A 12,442-nucleotide genomic window follows, 5' to 3' on the forward strand; every position below is an offset into this window, starting at 1 on the left:
CGATCCTAGCGGAGGCGGCGGCTAAGGGGCGGTCAAACCGCCCGAAGACCGCGCCTACTAATTCCTTCCCCTCCACATATATATTAAATGCCAACCTTCCTCTCCTCGTCTCGTCTCTCAATTACCACAGTGAGCGGAAGAAGAAGAGGATTACCTTTAAGATACGTGCGATGGCCACTAAGGATAAATCCAACGCCGTCGCGGCCGCCGGGATCGGCGTCAGGTACCGCGGCGTTCGGAAGCGGCCATGGGGGAGGTACGCGTCGGAGATACGCGACCCGGCGAAGAAGTGCCGCGTCTGGCTCGGCACCTTCGACACCCCCGAGGCGGCAGCGATGGCCTACGACGCCGCCGCCCTCCGATTCCGCGGCCACCGAGCCAAAACCAACTTCCCCATCTCCCCCTCCATCGCAGCTGCCCCTGCCGCATCCCCCGTCTCCCCCGGAACGCCGAGCAGCAGCACGATCGAGTCCTCGAGCCGCGTCCCGTCGCTCGACCTCGGGCTCCGCCACGGGGCGGCGAAGGATCCGATCGCCGGATCGGAGAAGTGGGTGGCTGACTGCCGCCGCCTGCCGATGGATCGGCCTGTGAGGTCATCTAGTTTCGCGGGCTTCAGGTGCCTCGAGTTAGGCGGGGCCCAGAGCGACTCGGATTCGTCGTCGGTCGTAGTGGATCTTCCGCCGCCGCCAGCTCGCATCCAGATCGATCTCAACCTTCCGCCGCCGCCGGAGTTGGCTTGATCGAGGTTGACAGCGAACTAATGATTCGCCTCTTTTATACGTTTTTCTTAAAATCACGACCTTTGGCGGTGACAAAGAAAAAAACTACGAGATGTAAATAAGAAACTGCAATTTTTATTTTTTGTTTCTAGCACGCGGAGAATATGCGGTATCTCATAAGAGATGAAGAATATTTTACGTTTTTTTTTCCAGATGTTTGTTATCTGATTTATCCTTAATGTTGGTGTAAACATTCATAATATATATACAATTACTTCTATTTGCTAACTTATCAGCAGCTTCATTTTGTTCCATGAGTTAGATATCATTAGAGCTCTAACAAGAGAAGGTTTACGTGTAAGCATTGAGTTTTCGGGTATTATTGATGGATATAGTAATAATAGCGAATTACGATTCAAAGCAGTGTACTCTCAAGGAAAAGACAAAGTTGCGCCTTTTCTTGCAATATACCACCCTAAGGCCCATGCATCCCGTCTCGTGTCCTTCTCTTCTCCTCCTCCTCGTCCACCTCTTCCATCGTCTCTGGATCCAGCGTCGGCTTGTTCTCCCGAGGACGCTCTCCGCCGTCTCCTTCGCCGCATCCCACGTTTCTCGCACCGTCTCCTCCGCCTTATCCCCCATCCTTCCGCCCATCTCCACAACTCGTCTCACCCCCTCCTCCGCCGTCTCCGTCACTTCGTCTGTCCTCTCCTTCGCCTTCTCTGTAGGATAAGATGCCTTCCTGCTACTCCTGTAAGCCTGCAAGAAATAACTGGCAAATTAAATTATGATTCTCTCTTTCTCTCTGATTACATAGAAATAGCAATTTAAGTTCATAATTGCACTGAGAGCGATGGGAAAGGAACAAGAAACAGATTGGAAACAGAGGCAGACGGCTTTGAAGGAATTGGAGAAGTCCTTCGAGATTACGCAGTTGAGCACAGTACAGCTGCGTCCTCTTCCAAAGATGGATGCCGTGGGTGTTGGAAAACTACTTGAACTTCTCTTCTTCTGCTATCCTCTTGGTTTGAAGAGCTTGTTGTCTAAGTTGCTATTTGCATTAGGAGTCGGGTCTTCTCCCCTGGAGTTGGAACAGAGTAATGGAGAGCGGGGAGAACAGAGGACTACAGGGGGACCCTGATACGTGCGGTGACATGCAATGGTGATATAGATGACACGTGGATTATGCAAAGATTGAAAGATAAACCTATTCCGAAAGCAGTGTAACCTATTCCGAAACTCACTTATTTCTTTAATACATTAAAAAGAGAAACCTATTTTACAGAAATATTCAAATGAACCAACCAAACAGGGATAAACATGCAAATAAGAACTGTTCAAGGGTGTACATGCAAAATTCCCTTGCTTTCTTCTTCGAAACCAATTGGCCACCGTCAGATGCCATCGCCGATTTGACTCCCTCTTCTCTTCCACTCCTCGATCCCGAAAGGCTCAACCTCGATTTCGTGCAGAGGTTTGAGATCGAAGACAGAGAAGAAGAGGAGAGAGAGAGAGAGAGAGAGAGAGAGAGAGAGAGAGAGAGAGAGAGAGAGAGAGAGAGAGAGATGATGTGGCGGAGAACGAAGTGGTTTTTAGGGCTTGCCATGGTCTTATGCTGCTCTCTTCCTTCGACGAAAGGCGAATTGGATAGACAAGGAGCAGGAGGAGGGAGAACGCTCTTGGGCTTCACGGAGACGCAGGGGAATGCTTCCTTCCATTGTTCTCCCTCCGGCCCTTGCCTTTCTTGCCAGTACTCCGAAAAGGTATCACCTTTCTCCGATTCTCCATTCACTTCTGCGATTTCTTTTCAAAGGAAATTCGGATTGTTTTATCCCAAGTTGGAATTACTTGTTTTTGCTCTTTGATTTCTGATCCGTTATCCCCCGATGCTATCCCGGCTTGAATACGGAACAGCCGAACAGGTATGACAGGGACTGAGATTGTCGAGGAAATATGGCCCTGCTCTTTCTTAGACATTTCATCTAACAGGATTTATTCACATTTTTAGAGATCAGTTGGGAATTGTGTTCTTGCATCTGCTAGATTTAGATTTTAGACAGCGGCATTGCTTCATTTTTTGATATAACAATGACTCGAGTCTTATGTCAATCTTGCTGAAGTTGGTGTAATATGATAAGCTGCCTTTGCAAAAGAGAGGATTTTGGATAAAATATTAGGCTAGTTGATAATTTATTAGCGTGTTTAAATTGAGATAATCACCTAATTACACTACAACAACAAAATTTTTGACACAAAGAATCCACAATGTAAAAAGGTGACAATTACGTACATGTGGAATTATGTTAACTATCTCACTAATATTTTTCACATTATGAGTATAAGATATTTCCTAATGGAGGAAAGACGTAATTGTGGTGTTTCAAATTTGAACCTGAAATACCAACTATACCAATAAAAGTGTTTGTTACATAATTTATTACACCACTTCTTTTTAACAGATGTATCTTGAGTAAAGTGCTGCTTGCTTCTGTTTACTCAATTGCTGAAGAAATTTATTGTAGAATGATGAGAAGTATCGCTGCAGTGAAACTGGCTATCGATTGCCTTTGAAATGTGTTGAAGCGCAAGATGGTGGAAAAGAAGGAACTAATCACAAACGAAGACAACTATCATCTCTTGAAAAGCCAGAACCGTTACTCAAAGCAATAAGCAACTACAAATGGAGAAAATTGTTAGATAATTCACCCAGTGGGAAACAGAGCTACATAACTTATAGGAGCTGTGTTCCAGTTGATGATGAAGAAAAGTTGTCTTTCCTTGGTTTTGAGGTACTGGAATTGCTTCAACCGCAGAACCTTTTATAGTTTATATACACTTTCTTTTATGGCAGTACTCATATATATGCATAATTTTGTTACTTTATATGGTTTGCTGAAACTAAGCTTTGTTTACTCTATATAAATGGTGTTGCTGAACTTTGGTTTTTGTTATCATGTTATTGCCAACTCTTTAACAATTAAACAGAACAACTAAGTCTTAAATTTTCTTACTTAAATTTCTTGACTAAGAAATTGAATGGTCTGTCAAGAAATAGCAAATCCAAGTGAACAATTTAGGTACTACCTACTGTAATGGAAATGGTGAAATATGTAAGTTTTTAGCTCATCACTTTCTGAAAGGTATATAGTTAGACTATTCTTGTTTATGTTTTAACTTTTAAATTTAATAAGCTTAGGGCAAAAGGAACAGGGTTTGGAATGCCAGTTTAGTATGTGGTAAATTGAGGAGAGAGAGTAAAACGAGGTCCTTAAATTTGGCAGCCTTAGTTATGCCCCTTTCTTGTTTTATTATTATGTCATTGAAACTATCCTATTTTATCTTGTATTTTTCTTAAATAGGTTGGCAAGTTAGTGGTATCTCATTATTGAATAGTCAAGGTATTTGAAACCAAGATTTAGGTTTATATAGGTTGGAACCCAGTAAGATGAACGATACCTTAGTCAAGAAGGATGCCAACTCTTGAAATGCACCAAAATATATCTCAGCTAAATGTCAAAACAAAATGACTAGAATATGGTCAATATTGGAAAATTGTTCAATAATCAATGTCACCCTAGCAATTATTTATATGCCTTAAGATTTAACATCTAGCAGAGGGAGGGTCTTTAATTTTCTGTGACATCTCAGGATGTATTGATGTACTCTTGATGGAAAATTTTGACTGGTGATATGTATATATTGTATTGCAATCTGAGGGGAAGCAATTAAACTGAGGTCACTCCGAGATATCAAGATGAAACCGACGAACTGTTGAGATGTGGATTCTCTCATTTGGACCCAAATTTTAAACAGCTTGGATATATGTTCCTGATATGACCTACTATTGTAATCTTTTCTTTGCTCTGGAGTTTGGATAAACTCAGACACATAATATTGTTCCTTCTATCTCTTGTGGCTCATCTAAGTAGAATCATCAACTTTTCTTGTTGGCAGGTGATTATGGTGGGATTGCTACTTATAAGTGGATCAGTTGTATATCTAAGACAAAAACGCACAGCGGTAATGCCAGGTGCTGGAGCTATAAGGATCCCAACGAACCCTTCTAGGTTCTAGTGTGAGATTGATAATTGACTTGTTAGATGGAAGCTTTGAGATAGCTGTACTGTGATTTATCATTTTGCTCAGCCAAATCTTGTGCTAATGTCACCTTTTCTTTTACAAGGTGGAGAACTACATCTATTTACAAGTTGTATGGAGGATTGCCTAGATACGTTTTACTCTTCTATTTGACAACCTTTATGATGAAGGATGTAAAACTTATATTTCTTCCGCATGTCATGCTATTTAAATATATATAAAATAAACTATGCTAATCACTTGCAGGTTCAAGATGCTTCAGAGGAGTCTGAGAAATTGTTTGCCTGAGCTATGGTCTTCTTCTGCCGACAGTGGGTGAGAGATTGAAGGGTGTGACTCGATGTAAAGTAGTGTAGTGTGTAATAAGACATGCAACATTTTGCGTATCATCATCTGCATTTTAGCCTGTATTTTTTTAAAATATATAGAGTTTTTGACTAATATAATTTTTCTAACTAAATATTGTAATTCTTTACTTATGTGTACTGCTTATTACATATATGTGAAAAATGAAATGATTTCATTCAGATGAAATTATGTCTAGCCTGCACATGAGCCATGAATTCTTCCGTTGAATATCAACTTTTGAGACTAGTTCTTTTCTTTTTTGGAAATAATAACAACTTAAGGATGGCTCAATTAAATCAGTCCGCACAATCATAGGGGTGAAAATGGATCAACTTATATCCGATTAGAGGCGGATCGGATTAGGTCTGACCTGACCTAAATCAGATTAGATACGAATAAAAATAATTTATAGGATCCGAATATGAAGAAAGAAAGTTTTTTAGAAAAAAAAAAAATCGGATGCAGATCAAATTGGATATTTGGATAAAAAATTACTACTCAATCCGAAAATCCAATATGGATAGATAATATTTTAGAAAATAAAATCCAGATCCAGATCCAGATCCGGATTGTCTTTTAGAAAAATCCGGATCCCGATAAGGATACGGTATAGCTAATTCCGTCGGATCGGATTCGGATCCGAATAAGCAATATCCGTTTAATCGCATAAAATTACCCAACCTAACCCGTTACCATTAACACTAACCCTACCCGTATCTTCTACACCTCTTACCCCCGAATCTCATTTCATCCCCGCCGCCTCCACCAGAAGGTGAAAAACCTCTCTCCATCGGCCGTCACGGTCTTCAATTCCTTTTCCGTCGCCATCACCTCTCCGGCCCCCGGGCCATCGCCTCTTCGCCATCACCAAGCTGCGCCGCCATCTCCACTCTCCATCGCGTCACCAAGCTCCGCCTCCTCCCTCTTCGACCTCGTCGTCACCAAGTTCACCGGTGACGATACGAAGGTATTACACCACAACACCTCTTATTTTTGGAGGATTCATGGTATAAACTTCGAATTATCTAGTATGCAAGTTCTCGATGATCCAGTTGTTAAAGTTGTAGGATATTTCTCGCTTGCTTGCAACTACAAGTCAGGAACGTGCATTTTTATATGCTTAATTATAATGATTGCCAGATGGCATTGTTTCTTTCTCCCGTGGATTTTAAGAAACCTGGTATATAGCCAAAGTAACTGGGAGTGTATGTCACACTTCAGAAGGTGAAGGCTGCTAATATTTATGATTCACCTTAAGTAGAGTAAAGAAGTTGTTGAAGGTCTTTGGGCCAGTTACTATGGGAAATTAGATGATCGTACCCAAAATGTTTGGACATGGGTTTTTACTGATGGGACATGCTTCTTGTTATCAGTTACCCAGCTTACAATTCCTTACTTCAATGGATTAAAGATGAATTGCCTTTTATAATAATAAATTACTATCTTGATTTAAGTTAAATTATCTTGATTTCGGTCTTAATATCAGCAATGTGTAGTTTATAACTAAGGTCATCAGTTATAAACTAGCTAATTGACTTCAGGCTTTTATGAATCTTGAGGTTAAAATAATTATCTTAATTTTATTCAGTATTTACTGATATGGAACCATTTATCCATCTTAAATTTTTGTTCAGCATTTACTAAGACGGAACTATTGATCCTTCTTAAAATAGTTTCGACACTTTTGAAAACATCCTAGTTTGTATTTCAGCTATATATTGAACTTTTGATAACCTATAAGTAGATGGCGGCAAGCGAGGGAGTCCTCAAACCTAGTGGCGGGCGAGGTAGCCCTCAAACCCATTTCTTTACCCTTTTCACTCTCCTCTATTTCTTCTTTTGAATCAAGCTCTCCCGGTTTGGCCGCCAAGAGTGAATTAGCAGCAACATTCTTCTCCTTCTCTTTCTTCTCTTTCTTCTCTTTCTTCTCTTTTGCCTTCTTTTTCTCCTTCTCTTTCTTCTCTTCTCTTTCTCCTCTTTCCACTTCTTCTCTTCCTCCTCTTTCTTTTCCTCTTTTTTTTTATTCTCTCCTCTTTCTCCTCCCCTAGAACTGTCAGCTTTCTTCTCTTTCTTCACTGCTACAGTAGGTTCCCTTCTCTAATTAGCAGCAATAGGTGATAAGTTATTATATTGTGACTTGTGATTGTAGTCAGTTAACTGTTAAATTAAAAGTTAAAGATCTTCTAACTACCAGTTTTTGCCTTAACATTAGAAAGTGTTCTCATCCACATTTTCCATGAGAATATATTTAGTTAGAATGGCAAGCATATGTTGTGATTCGTGAAATTATGTGACTGATGTTTTCGACTTTGAAATCCAAGTTATTTTTCATAATTCTGCTGCTAAGGCTTTCTAGCCTTATCCCTAATGGCAGCAACATGGACCTACTTTGTGATATTTCATGTGTATGTGTGCATTTTATTTTGTACTTGAAGATGTCTGGCAAAACTGAGCTGAAATTATTGGGTTTGATCCATCATTCAGAAAATTGCCACAATCAATCTTTTTTAGATAAAATGGATTAACTCTGACCAGAATCACCAAAACTAGCAAACGTCCTTGTTCCGGCCATGGACAATAGTTAGTTTGATCAATAAGAATACAATATAATACACTTAGGCGGGATAAAGTCTGCAGATTAGTGCAGCATTAGACAGGTAGGAATTTGGAGCACCATGACTTCTAGAGGCTTATCACAAGTTTTACAGATTAATGCAGCATGATGCAGATTGCATAATTCTGACAGAGTAGCACCAGATCAGGATAATTTGAAGTGTGGAGGTCATGAGAAAGATCAGTTGGGAGCCTTCTCTCTTTTCATTCAGTTGGGTCAGCTATTGCACATTGGCCAGTATGGGTGTTTGGGTTAGACAATTCCTACTTGATTTCATGTGTTGTACGGATCAAGCTTGTATAAGATTACCTTATAGCTTGATCTAGTCTAGAGTCTAAACTGAACCTGACCAGCCACCCGTAGCAACAAGTTTGACTTCCATTATGCAATATGTGGATAGTTATCATTCCTATCGAGTTTCAAGCAAAATTAACCAAAAGGAGGAAGAAGCGGTCCTATTATATATAATCTATTAGTAATTTTAGTATGTCTTATATATTATATATGGTTATTTTTTATTTTTATATATAAATATGCTAGAACGTCTTAGTGCCCGCCTAAGCACAAGGTGATGGGATGACTGCCCACCACCCGCGGCCACCTTTCAATAACATTGGGTTTTGGAATCATCATGGAGGTTAACCCTCGCAGAGTTTAACCCCCCCAATGCTCTCCAACCTCGAGCTCCTATCTCTAGATTCCTCCTCTACTTGTTTCTATTTCTTTAGTGTTCCTCTACTTTGCACTCGGACAAGTCAGTTTGAAGTCCAAAATACGAGGCTTCTTCTTTCAGTTATCAAATTCTTTGGATCACTCTCATTTTGAAGCATTAAATCTTGGTCTATTGGCTAACTTTGGATTTTACAGATCAAGTTGTGATTTTGATACCATTTCTCTATCTATTATGAAAATTGTGAATGAGTGATTAGGAAAATGAGTTTTTCAGAAGATGTTTAACTAATCTTTGAGTACTGAAGAATTTGTTATAAATATGGATGAAATCATGAAAGCAGTATTACTTATAGATAAAATGTTTGAATGATCATGTCGTGCTCGATTGGTGGATTTTTGATATGATACAATCTCATAAAGCTGTCTGCTTCTTTTCTTCTAATGCATGTGAATATTTACTATTATAGTATTTGTATGGAAAACATGATATTGGCTATTACTTTCTTCTTTCAAGTTTAAATAGCTCTCATACTATCTTAACTACTTTTTGCTGCATTTTGTGACATCCTTGAATCTAATGGGCCATTACTGCAGAGGTTATTCTAGTCATGGTGGGATGGAAAAGGTGTATTGGTTCAGCATTTCGGCAGGTTTGCAACGCAATGGAGAGAAATCATCAAACACAAGTAGTTGCTTATAGTACCTGCAGCACAAAGTCTTCTACAAAGCAAGGTATAAATCTTTGTGCATGAACCTCCTATCCTATTTTTATGTGTTCACATATTTTATGCCAGGAGATAGTAAGGTCTTGACTTATGGGTCTTAAAAGTTAAAACATGCTTTTTCCCACCATTTCCCAAAGTAATCCATCTAGGAAACACCAAATTGTTGGACTAAAGGCTTGTTTGTTGTAGTTGGTCTTGAATTTTCCAATTTTATTCATCTAACTTATATGCTGCCTCTAGTTTACAACGTACAAGTGACATCTTTTACAAAATCATTATCAATTCCCTGTGGTATTATGGAACTTGTTTATGATTGTAAATATGTCTGATACTATAGCTTAATTTGCGTGATGGAATGGTGCAACATCTTATTTTAAATTAGTAATATCTGTGTATATTTCTTATACTTTTGACATTTTAACCTTTCTCCATCGCCTAAACATAATTTTTTTTTTGGCTTGTATTGTTGCATCTCTTATTTTTTGACTCCATATGAGCTAGCTTTCTGTGGTTCTACTAAGAACTTAGTTACTAATACTGACATACTAAATTTTGCAGGCCAATTTGCCTGTCTGTGGAGGGTGTCTAATCTTTCTTCCAGAATTCCAGTTCCTCTCCACCAGTATCTTCAACATGCGGTAATAAATCTGTTATGCTACTTTCATATTTCATTTCTTGTTTGTCTCTTGTGATAATTGTGTTTTAGCAGACAGAAGGCCTAATGTTATTGCATATGCTATCCTTTTTGGTGAACACTATTTAATATTGCAGTAGCATCAGAATCCGTTAGTTCTCCATGCACTCATGCTTGACATCAATCTATAACATGGATCACTTCTGCAGTCTTTAATGATTTAATCTACCCTTGTCAATGAGACACAGGAACCGTAAAGAGGCACAACGTACTTTGTATTATGCACTGGCAAACTACCCCATGCAATGGCACAACACCATGTTCCTGCTGCTCTAATTCCAGCATGCACTTGCACGCGGCATAAAATTCTCATTGACTTTTATTTATGGCTAGGCTAGTTTGTCCATCGTGTATTCAGAAACCCTAGCAATCTATATAGTAGTTTCTTATTTAAAGAGTTAATTGTCTAAGTGTGGTTATCTCTTGTGGTAAAATCGGTTTTCATTTATCTAATTATCTTTCATCACTTTGATTGTTTGTTTGGCCTAATATTATCAATTGTAGGGAATTTTTAGTACGAAGAATTTGTCTTCCGGTGAAGATACCAACATGGTACCTATCTCTTCTCCTTTGACACCGCTGATGGGAGATGCTGTCAAAACTGAGGAAAAGGGTGTGGCTTCTAAACTTTTAAGGGTTCAAGCTATTAAGAAGGATATTAGACAGGTATAGACTGATGCAGCACTTTGTTATCCAATTACTTATGTCATATGCGACTTGATTTTTTTTACTTGGAAACTCATATTTTCAGGTGTATTTTGCTTAGCACCTATATTTAGAGAGGCTGATTCTTTACTTTCCCAAATTTTATTTTTGGTGGCTTGAATCACTATTAATAGGATTGAAGGCCTAGTCACTCCATTCCAATTCACATATCAGAGAAGGCGGCACCATGCTGCCAATGGAGGAGGCGGTGTGGTTAGCATACCGGGTGCCACATCAGGCGCAAGGGATGGCTAGGGAAGATTGGGAGAGACAGTGGAGATTAAACCGTTTAATCATGATATCTTTGGTGAATGAGTCTTTAGTTTGTTTAATAGGTTGGTTTGGTTTATTATAAAAGGAGCTATAATCGGATATTAGGAGAAAATCAATCAATCAATTATTTTTCTTCCTCTCTCTTCTCTCTTATTAAGGTTGGCCAAACTAGCCAAGGGCTGGGGGTTTCGATTTCGTCGCTTCGCTGTCCAATTTATAGGTTTGGTACCAACAGATAGATTTGTCGGGTCAGATTCTATCAATTATTTCTAGGTATCTTAATCTATTGTAATGCTTGAAGTTCATTCTAATGGTACTAAATCTTGAGACAATGGATTGCTTGATAGTCACTCCCTTGATATTACTTTCAAGCCTTCAGTTTTTTAAAAATCACTACCTCTAATTAGATTTTAATATTTCTGGTACTGTAGAGTCCCAAGAAGGTCAATTTGGTGGCTAAGCTGGTCAGGGGAATGCGTGTTGAAGATGCTCTATTGCAGCTGCAAGTAACAGTGAAAAGAGCTGCAAAGACTGTTTATCAGGTGCTATAGATTTATGAATTATATCATTCTGCAAAATTTTGATGAACATGTTCTCTTCACTATGCATCTTTGCTCCTATTTAATAAAAATGATAATGAGAGATTATATTCTCATGCTAACATGTTCTTGATAAGAACTGCAGGTAATCCATTCTGCTCGTGCCAATGCAGCCCACAATCATGGATTAAATCCAGAGCGACTCCTTGTTGGTAAGTAAATTATTTAGTTCCTTTAAAGCAAATGAGGTTGTCTTTGAAATTGATCTCCTCTCCTGCCACCTTTTATTTTGATGTGCAGATGAAGCCTTTGTTGGGAAAGGGATTTTTCTAAAGCGACTATCCTACCATGCCAAAGGGAGGAGCGGGATAATGGTGAGACCCAAATGTAGATTGACAGTAGTGGTGCGGGAGACCACACCTGAAGAGGAGGCAAAAATTGCCAAGCTCAGGGTTAGCAACTATAAAAAGCTTACAAGGCGGGAGCAGCAGCTCGTGCCTCATCAGCTAATCGAGACTACCCCGAGATGGGGCCGTAAAAAGGAGGTCTTCTTGGCTTAATGAGTATCATGTTAGTGTTCACATCTCTAGTTACTTGCAGTGGTAGGCTTCTACTTAGCATGGAAAATTATGAGAGTAATTTACCATTGTATAAACACTGGGATTGGCGGAAGCCCTGTGCACACTAGGATGCATCCCTATGAACAGCAATGTGAATCTCTTCTGTGTTCTCTGTAATCCAATAATTCATGTTATGTGAAATTTTGTCAGTGTCATCATTATCTTTGATTCAAATCCTAACAGGATTTCTATGTATTGTTGGGTCAATCAGAAATATTTGACTAGAGCAATATCATTTGTTTGATTGCCTTTATGGAGCTTATATATGAACTCTTTAATTCTGTTAATGGAATACTATGAATCCCCATAAGACTGTTGTGTTGTGTTGTGACTTTGACTTCGTTATTGCACATCAAATTTCTGGATAACAGTCATAAGACTGTTGGTTTTGTGACGTGGCTTTATAACTGCTGATAAATTTCTTTAACTAGCATT

At 39.2% G+C, this 12,442-nt stretch overlaps 3 protein-coding genes across 4 annotated transcripts; all 3 read left to right on the plus strand.

Annotated features, from left to right (window-relative positions):
• The first annotated feature begins 170 nt into the window (after positions 1-170).
• LOC140789167 (ethylene-responsive transcription factor 4-like) lies at positions 171-740 on the plus strand. The gene has a single exon (XM_073138774.1). The coding sequence runs from the start codon at positions 171-173 to the stop codon at positions 738-740; it is 570 nt and encodes a 189-aa protein (XP_072994875.1).
• A 1,307-nt stretch (positions 741-2,047) lies between these two features.
• Positions 2,048-5,238, plus strand: LOC140788796 (uncharacterized). 2 transcript variants are annotated; one of them, XM_073138255.1, is made up of 4 exons: positions 2,071-2,482; positions 3,242-3,508; positions 4,674-4,902; positions 5,064-5,238. In XM_073138255.1, the coding sequence occupies exons 1-3, from the start codon at positions 2,285-2,287 to the stop codon at positions 4,791-4,793; spliced, it is 585 nt and encodes a 194-aa protein (XP_072994356.1). In that variant the 5' UTR covers positions 2,071-2,284; the 3' UTR covers positions 4,794-4,902; positions 5,064-5,238. The 2 variants fall into 2 exon arrangements, with proteins under 2 accessions (XP_072994355.1, XP_072994356.1); XM_073138254.1 differs by having other exon boundaries at positions 2,048-2,482; positions 4,674-5,238.
• A 624-nt stretch (positions 5,239-5,862) lies between these two features.
• LOC140788797 (uncharacterized) lies at positions 5,863-12,148 on the plus strand. Its single transcript, XM_073138256.1, has 7 exons — positions 5,863-6,132; positions 9,046-9,183; positions 9,735-9,814; positions 10,375-10,536; positions 11,280-11,390; positions 11,533-11,599; positions 11,688-12,148. Exons 2-7 carry the CDS (start codon positions 9,060-9,062, stop codon positions 11,945-11,947), a joined length of 804 nt encoding a protein of 267 aa, XP_072994357.1. The 5' UTR covers positions 5,863-6,132; positions 9,046-9,059; the 3' UTR covers positions 11,948-12,148.
• The last annotated feature ends 294 nt before the right edge of the window (positions 12,149-12,442 follow it).

The sequence above is a fragment of the Typha latifolia genome, chromosome 5 (assembly GCF_019914945.1).
Source record: "Typha latifolia isolate L0001 chromosome 5, TyphaL0001v2, whole genome shotgun sequence".
In the NCBI taxonomy this organism is placed as follows: domain Eukaryota; kingdom Viridiplantae; phylum Streptophyta; class Magnoliopsida; order Poales; family Typhaceae; genus Typha; species Typha latifolia.

What these genes read in the sequence shown, in the direction of transcription:
- LOC140789167 (XM_073138774.1), top strand. Translation starts at nt 171, where the DNA reads ATGGCCACTAAGGATAAATCCAACGCCGTCGCGGCCGCCGGGATCGGC.
- LOC140788796 (XM_073138254.1), top strand. Translation starts at nt 2,069, where the DNA reads ATGCAAAATTCCCTTGCTTTCTTCTTCGAAACCAATTGGCCACCGTCA. An exon ending in CTTGCCAGTACTCCGAAAAG is followed by an intron (nt 2,483 to 3,241) that starts GTATCACCTTTC and finishes AATTTATTGTAG; the next exon opens with AATGATGAGAAGTATCGCTG. An exon ending in TGTCTTTCCTTGGTTTTGAG is followed by an intron (nt 3,509 to 4,673) that starts GTACTGGAATTG and finishes TCTTGTTGGCAG; the next exon opens with GTGATTATGGTGGGATTGCT.
- LOC140788797 (XM_073138256.1), top strand. Translation starts at nt 9,060, where the DNA reads ATGGTGGGATGGAAAAGGTGTATTGGTTCAGCATTTCGGCAGGTTTGC. An exon ending in AAAGTCTTCTACAAAGCAAG is followed by an intron (nt 9,184 to 9,734) that starts GTATAAATCTTT and finishes TAAATTTTGCAG; the next exon opens with GCCAATTTGCCTGTCTGTGG. An exon ending in CTGCAAAGACTGTTTATCAG is followed by an intron (nt 11,391 to 11,532) that starts GTGCTATAGATT and finishes TAAGAACTGCAG; the next exon opens with GTAATCCATTCTGCTCGTGC.